The sequence below is a fragment of the Bos taurus genome, chromosome 7 (genome assembly GCF_002263795.3).
Source record: "Bos taurus isolate L1 Dominette 01449 registration number 42190680 breed Hereford chromosome 7, ARS-UCD2.0, whole genome shotgun sequence".
In the NCBI taxonomy this organism is placed as follows: Eukaryota; Metazoa; Chordata; class Mammalia; order Artiodactyla; family Bovidae; genus Bos; species Bos taurus.
The window spans coordinates 58822993-58839068 of record NC_037334.1 but is presented as its reverse complement, the minus strand read 5'-3'; the positions used below and the strand labels follow the sequence as shown (position 1 = coordinate 58839068).

The 16076-nt window shown below is 40.8% G+C and overlaps 1 protein-coding gene across 3 annotated transcripts in view; it reads left to right on the top strand.

Annotated features, from left to right (window-relative positions):
* Positions 1 to 16076, top strand: part of JAKMIP2 (janus kinase and microtubule interacting protein 2) — a 195370-nt gene that overhangs the window by 167502 nt on the left and 11792 nt on the right. For 2 of the 3 annotated variants that reach the window (XM_005209592.5, NM_001075897.2), the window contains 4 exon segments: positions 408 to 485; positions 2914 to 3117; positions 11512 to 11577; positions 14953 to 15023. In XM_005209592.5, the coding sequence (XP_005209649.1) occupies positions 408 to 485; positions 2914 to 3117; positions 11512 to 11577; positions 14953 to 15003 (399 nt within the window). In that variant the 3' untranslated portion in view covers positions 15004 to 15023. 3 annotated transcript variants of the gene reach the window in all.

Here is a 16076-nt window from a genome sequence, read left to right as displayed (position 1 = left end):
TATCCTTAGGGACTTCCCTGGCAGTCCATTGGTTAAGACTCTATTTCCACTGCAAGGGTCTCCTGTTCGATCCCTGGTCAGGGAAACAAGATCCTACATGTCACACAGTGAAGCCATAACAAGCAAAAAAAATCTATCCTTAGTGGCATACTCTTAAATTGATATGAAAATTCTTTGAGACATTCCATGTGGATTGTCATTTTATGCTTCTTTCCACTGATTTTTACATCCCCTGTGTGAAATTGTAAAAGTTGAAGTATTTCCCTGAAAGACAAGATCTCTGACCCTACAAAGACTAGTGATTTGTCTTACAGTGGAATTAGAGAAAACGTTAATCAATACAATTTAGATATCACTTTCTTGTTAACTAAGCTGACTCTATCTACTAATGTGGACATTTTTTCTAGGAACAATTCTGCAAAATCAAAGGCTATCTGGAGGAGGAGCTAGACTACAGGAAACAAGCCCTTGACCAAGCATATATGGTAGGTACAAGAGACATTCCAGATACCCTGAGTGTGGATGGTTATATGCTCTGTAGTAAAGCATCCTGTGTAATTTGTCATGTCATGTATGTGAATAGACCGCAACATGCAGCTCGCTTATCCAGTGGTTTCCAGTTCTCATTTAGACCAAATGTACATCTCTAGCTGTTTGCTGTTATAATACTATTATAATAGTTAATAAATATTTCATTGTAACTCATTTTTCAAACAGTTTAATTATGTTCTTAAATAATATTTAAATGAAAGACAGACTGGACAACAGTGTTGATTACAGAGAAATTTTATTAAATCTGATTGTTGGGGATCCTAATCTAGGGGTAGAATAATAATGTATGTAACATGATACATATTTTCAATTCATTTATTTCTTACAACAACCCTATGAGGTATAGGGAATATTATTATTTCTATATTGCATATGAGAAAATGAAGGCTTAGAGAGAGGAAGACCTTGGCCCAGCTTGGAAAGTGAGTAGGTAGTGCTTAGGTTTGACTCCAGACATTGTGGCCATAACTACCAGAATCCAGCCACAGTGAGTAAGGCTGTATGGGGGAAATGGGCTGTACCTTTCTCTCTCCTCCAGATTATGCTGACTCAGGAGCACATTTGATCCACTCCCCTGTACCAAATTCATAAAGCATCATTCTTAATGCTGGACTGCAGCTTGGATTTCTTCTCTCTGGGTGGGTACCACCCCACCCCCCACCATAACACAGTGTAATGACTCAAGACAAAAAGAGGAAACTTAAAAGTTTTTATAATGCTTTCCTGGAAGCAACCTGAATTGCTCTTGGGAAAAGAGTGAAGCACTTAGCCCCTGATGATAACAAAGATGAGTTGGTACTCCCCCTCCAAGTTGAGTAAGAGATTCTGAGTGCTGTGTGATGGGGAAGGGGAGTTGCCCTCTGCTTAGAGAATAAAGAAGGAGGTGATTTTTCCCTCCCTTCCTACCCTTTCAACCTTGCCTCCTCTACCTACACATGATAACCTTAGACCATGTGGGTGTGTCCCAGGACTGAAGACTTTAACTTTTAAAAGGTAAGGCAACCTACTTAGTCCAGGACAGGAGCCTGGAGGACATCCCTTTCCAGGCAATGTCCTTTCACCTCTGTCAGAGTCGAGGGGATAAGATTATAGATTGTGGTAACTGTATCTGAAGCATGTGAAAGAAAAGAAAACTGGGCTGTACAAAGCTGTAGACTCTTCATCTAAAAAAGAAAAGCCTCGAGGAGGCATTTTACAGCTAGCTGCTGCCGCTGCTAAGTCGCTTCAGTCGTGTCCAACTCTGTGCGACCACATAGACAGCAGTCCACCAGGCTCTTCTGTCCCTGGGATTCTCCAGGCAAGAACACCGGAGTGGGTTGCCATTTCCTTCTCCAATCAATGAAAGTGAAAAGTGAAAGTGAGGTCGTTCAGTCATGTCCGACTCTTAGTGGCCCCATGGACTGCAGCCCACCAGGCTCCTCCATCCATGGGATTTTCCAGGCAGGAGTACTGGGGTGGGTCGCCAGTGCCTTCTCCAGCTAGAGCAACTACAAATCTCAGAGTATTAAAAAACAGACCAATTCCAAAGGGTCTTAGGCTCTATTTCCCAATTTTTAAGAAAAAAATGGAGACGCTAAAGCCATCTTCAGAGGTGTGTCATTTGGAGAGAGGTGGCACTGTGTATGTGAGTGTGGAATACTTCCAATTTCAAGTATTCTAACATGGACCACTTTGCAGTGTTTATCTCTAAATAATATACTGCCACAATAGATATCTCTAAATATCTGTCAAATGAAAGAGAGAACAAATTTATTCTCAGCTACCTTTGAGAATAGAAGGACATACGGTTATAACAAGGTAAGGACTTCCTGAAAAGGAAAAGTATATGAAATAGACAGGATCCAGAAAAAAGAACAAATTCCCCTCCATCAGGGAAGTTTACATATTGGCTGCTGCTGCTGCTAAGTCACTTCAGTCGTGTCCGACTCTGTGCGACCCCATAGACGGCAGCCCACCAGGCTCCCCCGTCCCTGGGATTCTCCAGGCAAGGACACTGGAGTGGCTTGCCATTTCCTTCTCCAATGCATGAAAGGGAAGAGGGGAAGGGAAGTCGCTCAGTCGTGTCTGACTTGTAGCGACCCCATGGACTGCATCCCACCAGGCTCCTCCGTCCATGGGATTTTCCAGGCAAGAGGACTGGAGTGGGGTGCCATTGCCTTCTCCGTACATTTTGGCTAGCTGACCCTTATTGCATCTTATAAAGGGACTCAACAAAAGGATATTTAAGCTTGATAAGCTTTGACATTCATTTTGTTGCTATGGTCATGTGAGAGTAAAATAATATATCCCTCCCCATATACACACGTGTATGTTTATACACCACATGTAAGATACTAAACTCCAAAGTTTTCTATTTTCCAGAGAATCCAGGAACTAGAAGCAACTTTGTACAATGCTCTGCAGCAAGAAACTGTTATTAAATTTGGTGAATTATTAAGTGAAAAGCAGCAGGAGGAGCTGAGGACAGCAGTGGAAAAGTTACGGCGGCAGATGCTGAGGAAGAGCAGAGAGTACGACTGTCAGATTCTTCAGGAGAGAATGGAGCTCTTACAGCAGGCCCATCAGGTGAGGATGGAGTTACTACATCTGTGTTGGATGGTGCTAAGCACATGGGACCTAGTTCTTAGTACAGAGTGTTGATGTGGGTATGAAGAATCCTGAGAGCTAGAAGCTGTTTTCAGAGAGTAAAACAAATAGCTGCTGTTTTATACCTACACTCAGAAACAGGGTGATGGGTTCTTAATGAATTAATCTGAAGAAAATTGGCAGTTCAGAAGCACTGTGTCATGCTACTGTTTTTGCAACAACTTTGCCATGAAATAATACCCTTTGAATTTCATGGAACCTGATCATGTCCCTTTTCCTGGGAAGGGACTCTTCGGGATTTTTTCCAGGACAGAGATCATGCTGTTTTTCACCCCAGTCCATAACCAAACCTGATGGAATCATCAGAAGAGGGTGAAAGGGAACAAGGGCCTTTCTCTTTATTCCCAGAATAAACAGCAGCAGCAACAATAAAGCCTGGAAGCCACCTCTGATTTACTGGCATTTGCTGTAGGTCAGAAACTAAATTAAGGGCTCTCCTTCCATCATTTTATTTAATCCTCACAACAGCCCACAACTGTAAGTATTCTTATTATTACAACGTAAAGAGATCATGGTACTGAAGAAAAAAGTGCTTAAGTCATTGCCCAAGATGACAGATAGCAAGCCACAGAGCAAGAATTACAACCCAGATCAACCTACCTGCAAGGCTAGTGCACATAAACGTTGCACTGTACTGTCCACAGCTTGAGTCACATCATTTATACGACTTTTCTAGACCAGCAAGGCTCAAAATAAACACCCAGTATTAACTTATAGCCAGCATTCTTAATTTCAACTATTTGTTCATATCAGACCTTGGCAGGCAAAGACTAGGGTCCTGGTCAAAAAGCAGATTCTGTAATAATTCCAGAATTGAAAGTTCCAGGCTAGTGTACTTGGTACTCATAAGCTGTAATAAGCAACTGGTATGAAATCCAGATGGGCTATACAAGAGGTGAGAATCATGTGGTCATTAGAGATCAAGGTGAGTAGAAAAGGAACAGGGGTTATTTTATGACACCAGTAAGAACAGTTTATGAGGAACATGACATTTATCACACTTCAGTTATAGCCAAGAATTTTGTGGATCTTTATAGGCTAATAAATTTCCCAAGTGAACAGGAAACTCTGAAGCCATTTTGTTCCAAAGATAATAAACACGTGCATTGGTTTCTTGAGATTCCATCATAAAGTTTTGGATTTCAACTCTGAAGAGAGTTTTTAAAGCATTTAATAATAGACTCAATAGAATCATTGCTTCTCTAAGGGAATGAACTTATCCTCTAGATAAATATTTCTTTGAACGCAATAGCATTTAATTAATTTCCGCAAAGTGGGAGGTGTGTCATAGAACTGTAGAAGTGTTTATTTTTAAGATGGACAAATAGTTATCTAGATGTATTTATGATTAAAACTTTGTCAATGCTTTTAAGTGTCTCTTCAATCAGCTAAGGTACTTTACTCCCAAAAGAGAAGGTTCCATTTAAGTTAATCTGGTCTGAGCTGTTAGGTGCATTATAATTTTAAGTTTCTGTTGCCTTTTACCAAGGAGAAAAGGAAAGATATATCCATCTGAATGCAGAGTTCTAAAGAATAGCAAGGAGAGATAAGAACGCCTTCCTAAGTGAACAGTGCAAAGAAATAGAGGAAAACAATAGAAGGGGAAAGACTAGAGATTTCTTCAGGAAAATTAGAGATACCAAGGGAACATTTCATGCACAGATGGACACAATAAAGGACAGAAATGGTCTGGACCTAAAGAAGCAGAAGATATCAAGAAGAGGTGGTAAGAATACACAGAAGAACTATACAAAAAAGATCTTGATGACCCAGATAACCACAATGGTGTGATCACTCACCTAGAGCTAGACATCTTGGAGTGTGAAGTCAAATGGACCTTAGAAAGTATCATCACGAACAAAGCTAGTGGAGGTGATGGAATTCCAGCTGAGCTATTTCAAATCCTAAAAGATGGTGCTGTTAAAGTGGTGCACTCAGTATGCCAACAAATTTGGAAAACTCAGTGGTAGCCACAGGACTGGAAAAGCTCAGTTTTCATTCCAGTCCAAAAGAAGGGTATTGCCAAAGAATGTTCAAACTACTGCACAATTGTACTCATTTCACATGCTAGCAAAGTAATGCTCAAAATCCTCCAAGCTAGGCTTCAATAGTACGTGAACCAAGAGCTTCCATAGGTACAAGCTGGATTTAGAAAAGGCAGAAGAAACAGAGATCAAATTGCCAACTTCCATTGGACCGTAGCACTTCCCTGGTGGCTCAGATGGTAAAGACTCTGCCTGCAATGCAGGAGACCCAGGTTCCATCCCTGGGTCGGAAAGATCCTCTGGAGAAGGAAATGGCAACCCACTCCAATATTCTTGCCTGGAAAATTGCATGGACAGAGGAGCAGTCCATGCAGTCTCAAAGAGTTGGACATGACTGAGCAACTTTCACTTTCACTGGATCATAGAAAAGCCAAGAGAATTCCAGATAGACATCTACTTCTGCTTCATTGACTACACTAAAGCCTTTGACTGTGTAGATCACCTCAAACTGTGGAAAATTCTTAAAGAAATGGAAGTACCAGACCACCTTACCTGCCTCCTGAGAAACTTGTATGCAGATAAAGAAGCAACAGTTAGAACTGAACATGGAAAAACAGACTGGTTCATAATTGGAAAGGGAGTGCGTCAAGGTTGTGTATTGTCATCCTGCTTATTTAACTTATATGCAGAGTACATCATGTGAAATGCCAGACTGGGTGAATCATAAGCTAGAATCAAGATTGCCAAGAGAAATGTCAATAACCTCAGATATACAGATGCCACCACCCTTATGGCAGAAAGTGAAGAGGAACAAAAGAGCCTCTTGATGAAAGTGAAAGAGGAGAGTGAAAAAGCTGGCTTAAAACTCAACAATCAAAAAACAAAGATCATGGCGTCTTGTCCCATCACTTCATGGCATATAGATGGGGAAGCAATGGAAACAATGACAGACTTTATTTTCTTGGGCTACAGTATCAGATGGTGTTCAAAGATGGTAATCAAAGTCAGATGGTGACCTCAGCCATGTAATTGAAAGATGCTTGCTTCTTGGAAGAAAAGCTGTTACAAACTTACGGTATTAAAAAGCAGAGACATTACTTTGCTGACAAAGATCTGTATATTCATAGCAGTGGTTTTCCAGTAGTCATGTATGGACCATAGAGAAGGCTGAACACTGAAGAATTGATGCTTTTGAACTGTGTGGTGTTGGAGAAGACTCTTGAGAGACCCTTGGACTGCAAGGAGATCCAACCAGTCAATCCTAAAGGAAATAAGTCCTGAATATTCATTGGAAAGACTGATGCTGAAGTTGAAGCTCCAATACTTAGGCCACCTGATGCAAAGAACTGACTCATTTGAAAAGACCCTGATGCTGGGAAAGATAGAAGGCAGGAGGAGAAGGAGACAACAGTGGACAAAATGTTTGGAAGGCATCACCAACTCCATGAACTTGAGTTAGAGCAAACTCCAGGAGATGGTGAAGCACAGGGAAGCCTGGCATGCTGCAGTCCAGGGGGTCACAAAGAGTCAGACACATCAGAGCAACTGAACAACAACAACAAATTTTCAAGTCTCATAATTTCATTGACATTTTCTGTCTCCCCAACAGATATTCATTAGAATATGCCTTTCCAGTTATTTATTACTCTTTTTTTTTCCTTTCAATCAGTAGCTTTGATTTGAGAGAGTTATTCCAGGAGACATTGGACAGGATTTGTCATACGTAAATATGCAAGGCAGTCTAAATTATACAACCTATCACTAACCACTTACTAGACATTTCTGTTTGAATGTTTCAAAGTGAACTCATGCGAAACATACCTGAACACGTGTTCTTATCTTTGCTTCTCTCTTCTCTCCCCATCTGCCTGTCTTGTTTAGTGGAACTACCATATCTCAAAGCACTCAGGCTGAAAACGCTCGGGTTTTCCTTGTCCTTCTCACCTTTTCTGATGGTACCTTCTTCCTCAAAAGCTTCCATGATCCCACTTTCCAGTTGAGTCTAGTCATGCAGAAATCTCTAGGTCCTTCAGTAGCTGGCTGCTGCTGCTGCTGCTAAGTCACTTCAGTCGTGTCCGACTCTGTGCGACCCCATAGACAGCAACTCACCAGGCTTCCCCGTCCCTGGGATTCTCCAGGCAAGAACACTGGAGTGGGTTGCCATTTCCTTCTCCAATGCATGAAAGTGAAAAGTGAAAGTGAAGTCACTCAGTTGTGTCCAACTCTTAGCGACCCCTTGGACTGCAGCCTACCAGGCTCCTCCGTCCATGAGATTTTCCAGGCAAGAGTACCGGAGTGCGTTGTCATTGTCTTCTCCGAGGAGGTAGTCAGTAGCTGGCTACCCCTCCCCTAAAAACTGGATTTAAGACGATCTCCAGAGCTTACGTTCCTCTATTTGTGCAGAACTCTTCCTTTACCCTTGAGGCTATGATTTTCCACTTCTAATCCTTCGTTTGCCTGACTACTGACCCCCAAATGCCCTTCAAAGTCGGCTGCATTTATCCAAATGTTCTCATTTTTCTAATCCCAGTGTAAGGTCTATCTCCTGCAGGATGCTCTCCCAGATGAAAACAATGGATCACTTATTACTGAAAAAATATATATATCCCATACCCTTTTATACACTCATTCAAGACCAGTTACTGAGGGCCTGCCTGTGCTGGGTGCTGGGAATGTGATGTCGAACAAAGACATAAAGGTCACTTCTCTCACGTGTCCTGCAGGTGAAGAGAGACAGAGTGACAAGGCAAACAAGCACCGGCCAAGGCAGTTTCAGAGAGTGCTCTGAAGACACATGCATGCGTCTCTGTGTGTGTGCTGTGTGTGAGAGAGCGAGCTTGGGAGTAGGATTAACCACTCTAAACTGGCTGGTCTGAAGATGTTGAAATCCCAAAGAGTCAGCCACACAGAGATCTTGGCAAGGTGGCCAGAATTTAGGATCAGCAGGGGCTAAGTCTCTATTGTGGGAATGTTTGGGATATTCAAGGAGCAGAGAGAAGGCCAATATGGCAGGAGGTCGTGGAGCTGAAGAAAGGTGACTGTGAGGTGAATCTGTAGAGGTAAGACAGGGCTAGATCGAGCTGGGCCTGACGAAGTTCGGGTTTTATTCTAAGGGCAACTTGGCTGACTCTCCCTTCTTCCTCTTCCTTGCCCCTTAAAGCTCAAGGACTGCTGTGATCATTTCACATTCTTTGTTTTGTGTGTGTGTGATATTTTCTTGGCTGTGGCACGTGGCATATGGGATCTTAGTTCTTGACCAGGGATCGAACCCACACCCTTTGCATTGGAAGCACAGAATCTTAACCACTGGACTGCCAAGGAAGCCTACCATTTCACGTTCTAAGAGTTTATACTGGCTGCTGTAGATGGGTGTAGGATGCAGAAGATCAGAAGCAGGAAGAGCAGGCAGTAACCTCTCACAGTTCTGATGGGGGACTTGGTATACTTCAGAGCAGTAGAAGGTTTCCTACTTGGTAGAAAAGAGATCTGTTTTGGACTCTACAGGGTTTGCTCTTAGATCAGATGGCAGTCTGGGAAAAGTTGGGAAGGAAAAAGAAATAAAGCCCACAGCACACAATGGAGCAAACCTAACTCATTTAATACATATGTATAGGCAGCTCCTTTGTGCAACTAAGCACTGTACAAGGTATTAGAGATTGGTGATGAAATTATGCTTAGTTTTGCCCTGTTTTCCCTTTCTACATAATCTGTTTTTTCCTGTGTTTTCCATTTTTATCTCCCCATCTGGATGTGATGGTTCTTTGAGATCAGGAACTACGTGACACCTTGCTTGTGTTCTCCATTACATCCAACACAATCCTGAACATTTAAGCAGGTGCCCAGCAAGCACAGACTTGGAGGCTGAGTAGACACTACACTAATCTCTCATGCCCATGATTTAATTGATGTACGGCTTGCCTCCACATCCAATAGACTATATCAAGAAAATACTTGCACGCTCAAGGTAGAAATATCTAACAAGTTTATTCTTTCACTGTGTAGCTTTGGAGCATAAGCAGCACTGTGGAAATACATACAAACACACACATCACACACATTTATTTGTCATTCATTGTCACACACATCAGCATTCATTGTCACATAATTTCACAGTCCTTCTAAAAAAACACACCCTCCTCTCCTGCAGAAACCTCACCCCCTTTCGTTTAAAGCAGGATTTCTCAATCTCAGCCTGACTGACATTTTGGGTCTGATGATTCCTCTTGGTGGAAGTTGGCGGGGAGTGATCTGTGTACTGCAGGATATTTAGAGCATTCCTGGCCTCTGCCCCTTAGATGCTGGTTGTCACTGGTGATCACATGTGATTTGAAACTGTCTGGATAATTTTTGGTGATGGTTGCACAACTTTGTGAATATACTAAAATCACTTTAACTAACTTAAAAATGTCCAGATATTGCCAAATGTCACCTGGGGTGCAAAATCACCCCTAGTTGAGAACCACTGTTCAGAGAGAGGGGATATAGTTTCCGAGTTCAACTGTTCTTTGTTCCAGCTTACGTTTTTGTCTCCCCACGTTGCGCTGTAAAAACTGGTCTTTCTATGTTATCACATCATTTAGCTTCCATTGTTTTCTTCTTGGACTCCAGTTCTCCATTTTCCAATTATTCCCAAAAGAGGCACTAAATTACAAGCCTACATTGTGTAACCCTATGCTATGAATGTATTCAGTTCAGTTTAGTCGCTCAGTCGTGTCCGACTCCTTGCGACCCCATGAATCACAGCACGAAGGCCTTTAATTTGCCAGAAGGAAATTTGAAAACTTTTATTCACTTACAAATTCAGTTCAGTTCAGTTCAGTTCAGTCGCTCAGTCGTGTCCTACTCTTTGCAACCCCAGGGACTGCAGCACGCCAGGCCTCCCTGTCCATCACCAACTCCCGGAGTTTACTCAAACTCAGGTCCGTTGAGTCAGTGATGCCATCCCATCATCTTATCCTCTGTCATCCCCTTCTCCTCTTGCCCTCAATATTTCCCAGCATCAGGGTCTTTTCCAGTGAGTCAGCTCTTTGCATCATGTGGCCAAAGTATTGGAGTTTGAGCTTCAACATCAGTCCTTCCAATGAAGATTCAGGACTGATCTCCTTTAGGATGAACTGGTTGGATGTCCTTGCAGTCCAAGGGACTCTCAAGAGTCTTCTCCAACACCACAGTTCAAAAGCATCGATTCTTCGGCGCTCAGCTTTTTTATAGTCCAACTCTCACATCCATACATGACCACTGGGAAAACCATAGCCTTGACTAGACAGACCTTTGTTGGCAACGTAAAGTCTCTGCTTTTTAATATGCTGTCTATGTTGGTCATAACTTTTCTTCCAAGGAGTAAACGTCTTTCTATTTCATGGCTGCAGTCACCATCTGCAGTGATTTTGGGGCCCAAAAATATTAAGTCTGTCACTGTTTACACTGTTTCCCCATCTATTTGCCATGAAGTGATGGGACCGGATGCCATGATCTTTGTTTTCTGAATGTTGAGCTTTAAGCCAACAGTTTCATTCTCCTCTGTCACTTTCAAATTAGTGTCTATGTAATGTTGATTTCAAATCTGTGCTATTCAAATTACTGAAATTTTGTTATAGTTTACTGTAATTTCAAAGACATTTCTGAGCATTTTTTATCTTGAGGATTGCTTGTGCTATTCTTGTAATGTTTGTTTTTTCCCCTAAGTTATCAGTTCCTTCTTTGGATTTTTTTTTTTTGAAGTGTAGTCTCTAATTTTGTTTTATGAAAATTGATCAGTTTGGTTTTATGAGAAGATCGTACCCTGAAACAAATTTGAAATAAGGTTGAAAAAAAAGTAGAACAGCAACTAATGGCATTTGTGTGAGCCACTTTTAGCCATTTTTAAATGAGGCAGTAAACAATCAAAAACCTTAATCCAAATGGTTTACAACAAAGTGTCTTTCTTTCTCTGTAGCTCTGGGACACACAGCTGTCTCCACAAAGAGGTGATTTTCCCACATCTCATTCCCAACTCATGTTCCACTGGCCAAAACAGGTCTACTGACCAAGCTCAAGGACAGTGGGGTGAGAACCATACCTCTGTCACAGGGAAGAGGTCTGCAGAGATAGATTGACCCAGAGGAAAAAGGATGGCAAATATTTTTAAAATACAGTCAATGACAATCATTTTGAATATGAGTATAGGCAATTTTTGAAATATGCAATAACCCACTGCGTATAGAAAAATGTATACATGACATTTCCAGATGCTAATGTTTTTTGGGAAGTTCTGTGTTTTAGGTTGATGAATGGTCTTGTTTAACTTAACACCGTGTAAAGCATTTGGGTTTTTTTCCCCTTTTTGCAGAGAATTCGTGACTTAGAAGATAAAACAGACATCCAGAAAAGACAGATAAAGGACCTAGAAGAAAAGGTATGTGTGAACGTCAGTGTGTATTTCAATCTTTATTTTTTAGATCAGACAGTAGTCTTGGTTTCATTCGCTGTGTTTTCCTTCTTCTCAGCTATTGTGTGTTGTGTGTAGGCAGGTATAGTTAAGCTCTGCCTGTAGTCAGGCACCAGGGTTCTGGCAAAACATCTGCTTTCAGTTATACATTTTTGTCTTTTGTTTTGATTCCTGTTCTTTTCTGTAAGTGTTTTCTTTCCTCAGTTTTCCCTTTCCCATCTTCACATCTTTTCCAAAAGTTTCTTCTAGTTTTATTACTCTGCTTTCCCCTTCCTTTTTGAAATAATGTGTTCAGAAATTTAGATTGACACATGAAAATTTTGCCGTCATGTCATTTCCCCAGTGGTCCTAAAGAAGAACTGCTTCTTCCTAGTCAGCCAACACTCCTGGGGAGTAAAGATGGCATTTGGAAATGTGTGTGCTCTGGAAGAAGGGAGAGGACTAGCACAGGGGTGCTGCTTGGCTGCAGTGAGTTTGCCAGTCTTGCATAATTAACACAAAATTGTCCTGCCTCATATGCCAGGAGCCCCCTGGGCCTGAGGAGGGACACAGCAGAGATGGCAAGAGGCATTCTCTGGAGTTCTGATCTCATTGACTGGAAGTAGCTGCCTGAACCCCTGTGTTGCAAAAAATCATGGTTGTTTTGCAGTATCTTCCATGGGCACCCAAGGAGCAAATAGTAAACCACCCGCCATTTCCAAGATAATGATTAGAATTTGGTTCATCCCAAATTGCTTTTATAGTTGTCCTTCTCAGAGGAAGTTGGTAAGGTCCAGTAGCCAAACAATCAGACCCCTAGATTCTTATGTAGGCTGAGTCTTCATGTATTTATTTAAGCTTGGGTAAGTGACTTTACCCACCATGTGTAAGCTGTATCTACAATATAGGGGTGGTAACACTCTCCCTCATCTCCTCTCATCTGTTCCATGAGGGAAAAAATGAAGTCACTTACATGAAACTTAGGAAACGCTAAGAAAGTATAAGTCAAATTAAAGTATAATTTTTAAAATTTCTAAATGTGGAGTGCATATCTTATGTAAGCTTGTAAGTTTGAATTTTCCTCATTTCTGAACTGTGCTATTTAGTTCTGTGGGATTAAATGAGGCAAAGGCAAAGTGTAATAAGCTAAAAGCTGAATCTGGTTTCCTACTGTTTGGCAGAAAGACCCACAGAAGGCAGGGATTATCCACAGTTTCCATGGCTGTCAAAGGACACCACTGATGCCTTCCATTTCCCATGTGTTTGAATGGCTACCCTTGTCCTAGTCACTCAGTCCTGGAGTGGCTCCGGGAGGAAATTGCAGAGAAGACAGCTCTGCCCCAGTAACTTCACTCAGTTCAGTCCCATATAACTTACGGAAAACAGAAAAAGGAATTATTTTTATATCTAGTTATGTCGCCACCCTAGCTGAAGTAGGTGAACTTTTCATTCTACAGGTCTGAACTTCCTAAATATTTATAATAGGTTAATGTACTTAACAGAAAATGAGGATTATTCAGCTATTAAATCAGCAAATTCCATATGTAGTACTAAACTAAGCCATTTCAAAGGCAATCCAGTTGGTTTCTGATTAGAGGTTTGAATGAGAGATGAGGTTGTTAAAGCAACTTCTATTCACTTGACCTCAATTCTGCTTATCCACAAGCATAGTAAAAAGGCTAAAGATCACTTATGTCAGAGATAGTCTTCATTCTTTCCTGTGGGGTACGTGACCACCCCCTCAGGACACATACAATATTCCTTCTTTGTCCTCAATTCTCACACACACAGCTAAATTGCTTCCTACATGCTGCTCTTCACTTTATCCAAGGCACTGCCAAATTCATCATCTCATTTGATTCTCCTGATTTTTGAGACAGACACATCAGATATTATGTTCCCTTTTTATACAGATAATGAAAAAATGGCTCAGAGACATTAAACAACTTTACAAAATCATATAATCCATCCATGGCAAATCAAAAGCAGAGGTCAGGTGTCTGACCCTGAGGCCCACAGCCTGCCCACCATGTGACATAGAATTTAGACTCGTATTGTAAATCAAGTGATAAGCATCCCTTATGCCCAGAAAGGTAGCCCTGATACCTGACCATCTCATGGGAATTGTGGAAGCCTTCCATTCCCCTCCTTCATCCACTCTCACTACAGGTGACATCCTGTCACTACACATCTTCAAGGAATGGGAAAAAGAAAAGAGTGTCTGCTCCTCATTCTATTAGACTGGTCACTAATACATAGCTCTTCACACCATGTTTATAACTTGTTCATGCAATTTTGCCACCATGAAGCAAGAGCCTTGTGAGCAATGCCATTAAAGGAAGTAGGCAAATAATATGCCCAATATGAGACTACCATACAGGACCTATTCAAAACTATCATGTCCAACAGAATGCTCCTGAAGGGTTTTAACAAGCCAAAAGACTTCATGACTCTGTAAGAGTAAATCCCCAAGGAAATCAGTATTTGAGAAAACTGATCTGACCTACAAGATTTTATTATACAGTTGGTTTTCAACCAGTGCTACACAAAGCATGTTTTCCATCCAAGTTTTTTCTTCTCTGGTGAAGGTTCTTGGTGGAGAGAGACAGCTCGGACTCTGTTTAACTTCTGTGAGTCAAATAAGGAGATATCTATCTCAGAAGCATGACAAGCTGGAGCAACAGCATACGTTCACTGTCTGAAGCTATCTCTGATGTAGAAGCGTAGTTCATACCAGTGGGAGGACCACATACCCTCACTCACCCAGGACAGACCTAGGTTATGCCTGGTACCCCAATGTAATTACTAATACTGTTCCATTTCCCTTCTAGGAGTGCCCACCATGGATAAGCAATCATATGTTTACCCTGCAAAGTAATGTTCTTCCTGCTCTGCCATAGTAACCAAATAGTGATAGTGTTGAGTGATAAAGCATACACTTTGATCACTTTTAATTACACTCTCACACATTAAAAATAGAGATAATAACACATAGCAGATTAGGACTCGGGAGGTCTAAGCTCTAGGCTTCACAGTACCATCAAATTGTATGCAATTAGTCTGTTGATTAACTGCTCTCTGTTTATTTTCCTCACTTATAAAATTCGGAGCTTAGACCAATTACCTGTAAGACCCTCTCAGAATTCTAAAATGTATCAGTCGATGTTAGCTGAACACCAGTTATTCATTGTATTGCTTTACCAGTGAAGAAATAAAAGGTATGGTTTTTGTAAATAAAAGGTACTTTGTGTGTATGTGAGAAATGATCAGATTTGAGCAATATGGAAAAGCTGAGGTTTTATACAACCTGAATTGCACTACAGAAATTCAGATTTACATAATCCTCTTCTTTTTCTTCTGCAGTTTCTGTTTCTATTCTTGTTCTTCTCTCTTGCCTTTATTCTATGGCCTTGATGTCAAGGTGCCTCTTACAGGTAAGACTCCATTTAATTCTCAAAATGTGCTTCTAAGACTTATTTGATAAGAAGAATGCTAGCATGTTAGTATGCTCATGTTAAAAAAAAAACAAATACATTTGGTATTTAAATGCCAATCTTAAATGCCATAAAATGAGAAATCAATCCAGTCCATTTGGGTGATTATTAAAGAAATGAAGCATGGTGAAAGTCAAGAATCTTTTCCTAGCTAAGTGTCTTGCTTTGGAAAGTCGTGATGTCTGTGAATCTCGGAATTCTCATTGTAGCCTCTCATTACACTCAAAGAGTCACTTCTGTATCTACAAAGTGAAAAAACAGGAGTAGGTTTTCAGTGTCTCCTCCAGCTTGAAAATTGTGCTCCTATAAATCTAACAAGTTAAAATGACTGATTTTTTTTAACCCTTTCTCCTAGTTCATTTTCATCAGAATTCAGGAAAACAGGATATTTAGGAAAATTGGATCTTGTTTTCAAATAAGATAGTTTTCAATGTCAATTTAGGAAAAAAAAAGAAGACTCAATATTATTATATTATCAGATCCATTTCTTATAAGTGGATGTAAGTAAAAAGAATCTTAGACAGTGATTCCCAATTCTTGTAAAAATAAAGAATTCAAAGCCTTACTACCAATTTAATGAAGCAGATTACCGGACATGGAGATGAGACAGAGGATGAGAGAAGTGGAGAATAAGATTGATCTATATTTTTAAGAAGCTAACCAGGTGATTCTAATGTCTACCCAGGTAGAGAAAGCACAAACCTTAACACCATTACTTAAAAATAAAGAAGGGCTACCTGCTGTTCTAAATCCGTTTACCACGGTCTGTGTCTACTTTGGTTATCTTATTAAGTTATATTATACAAGGATCTTTTCCCACCCCATGTTACTTAACATTCTATAACAAGTTGAAAAATGGAAGAGAGATGCTTTCTGTCTCTGTGGGTATCAGCTTTGTTACCTGGATGTTGAACAGGAAAGCATGACCTGACCCAAGAAAGAAGTAAAGCAGAAATGCCCATCAAGTGGTATCCTTATAGGACCAATTCCCTG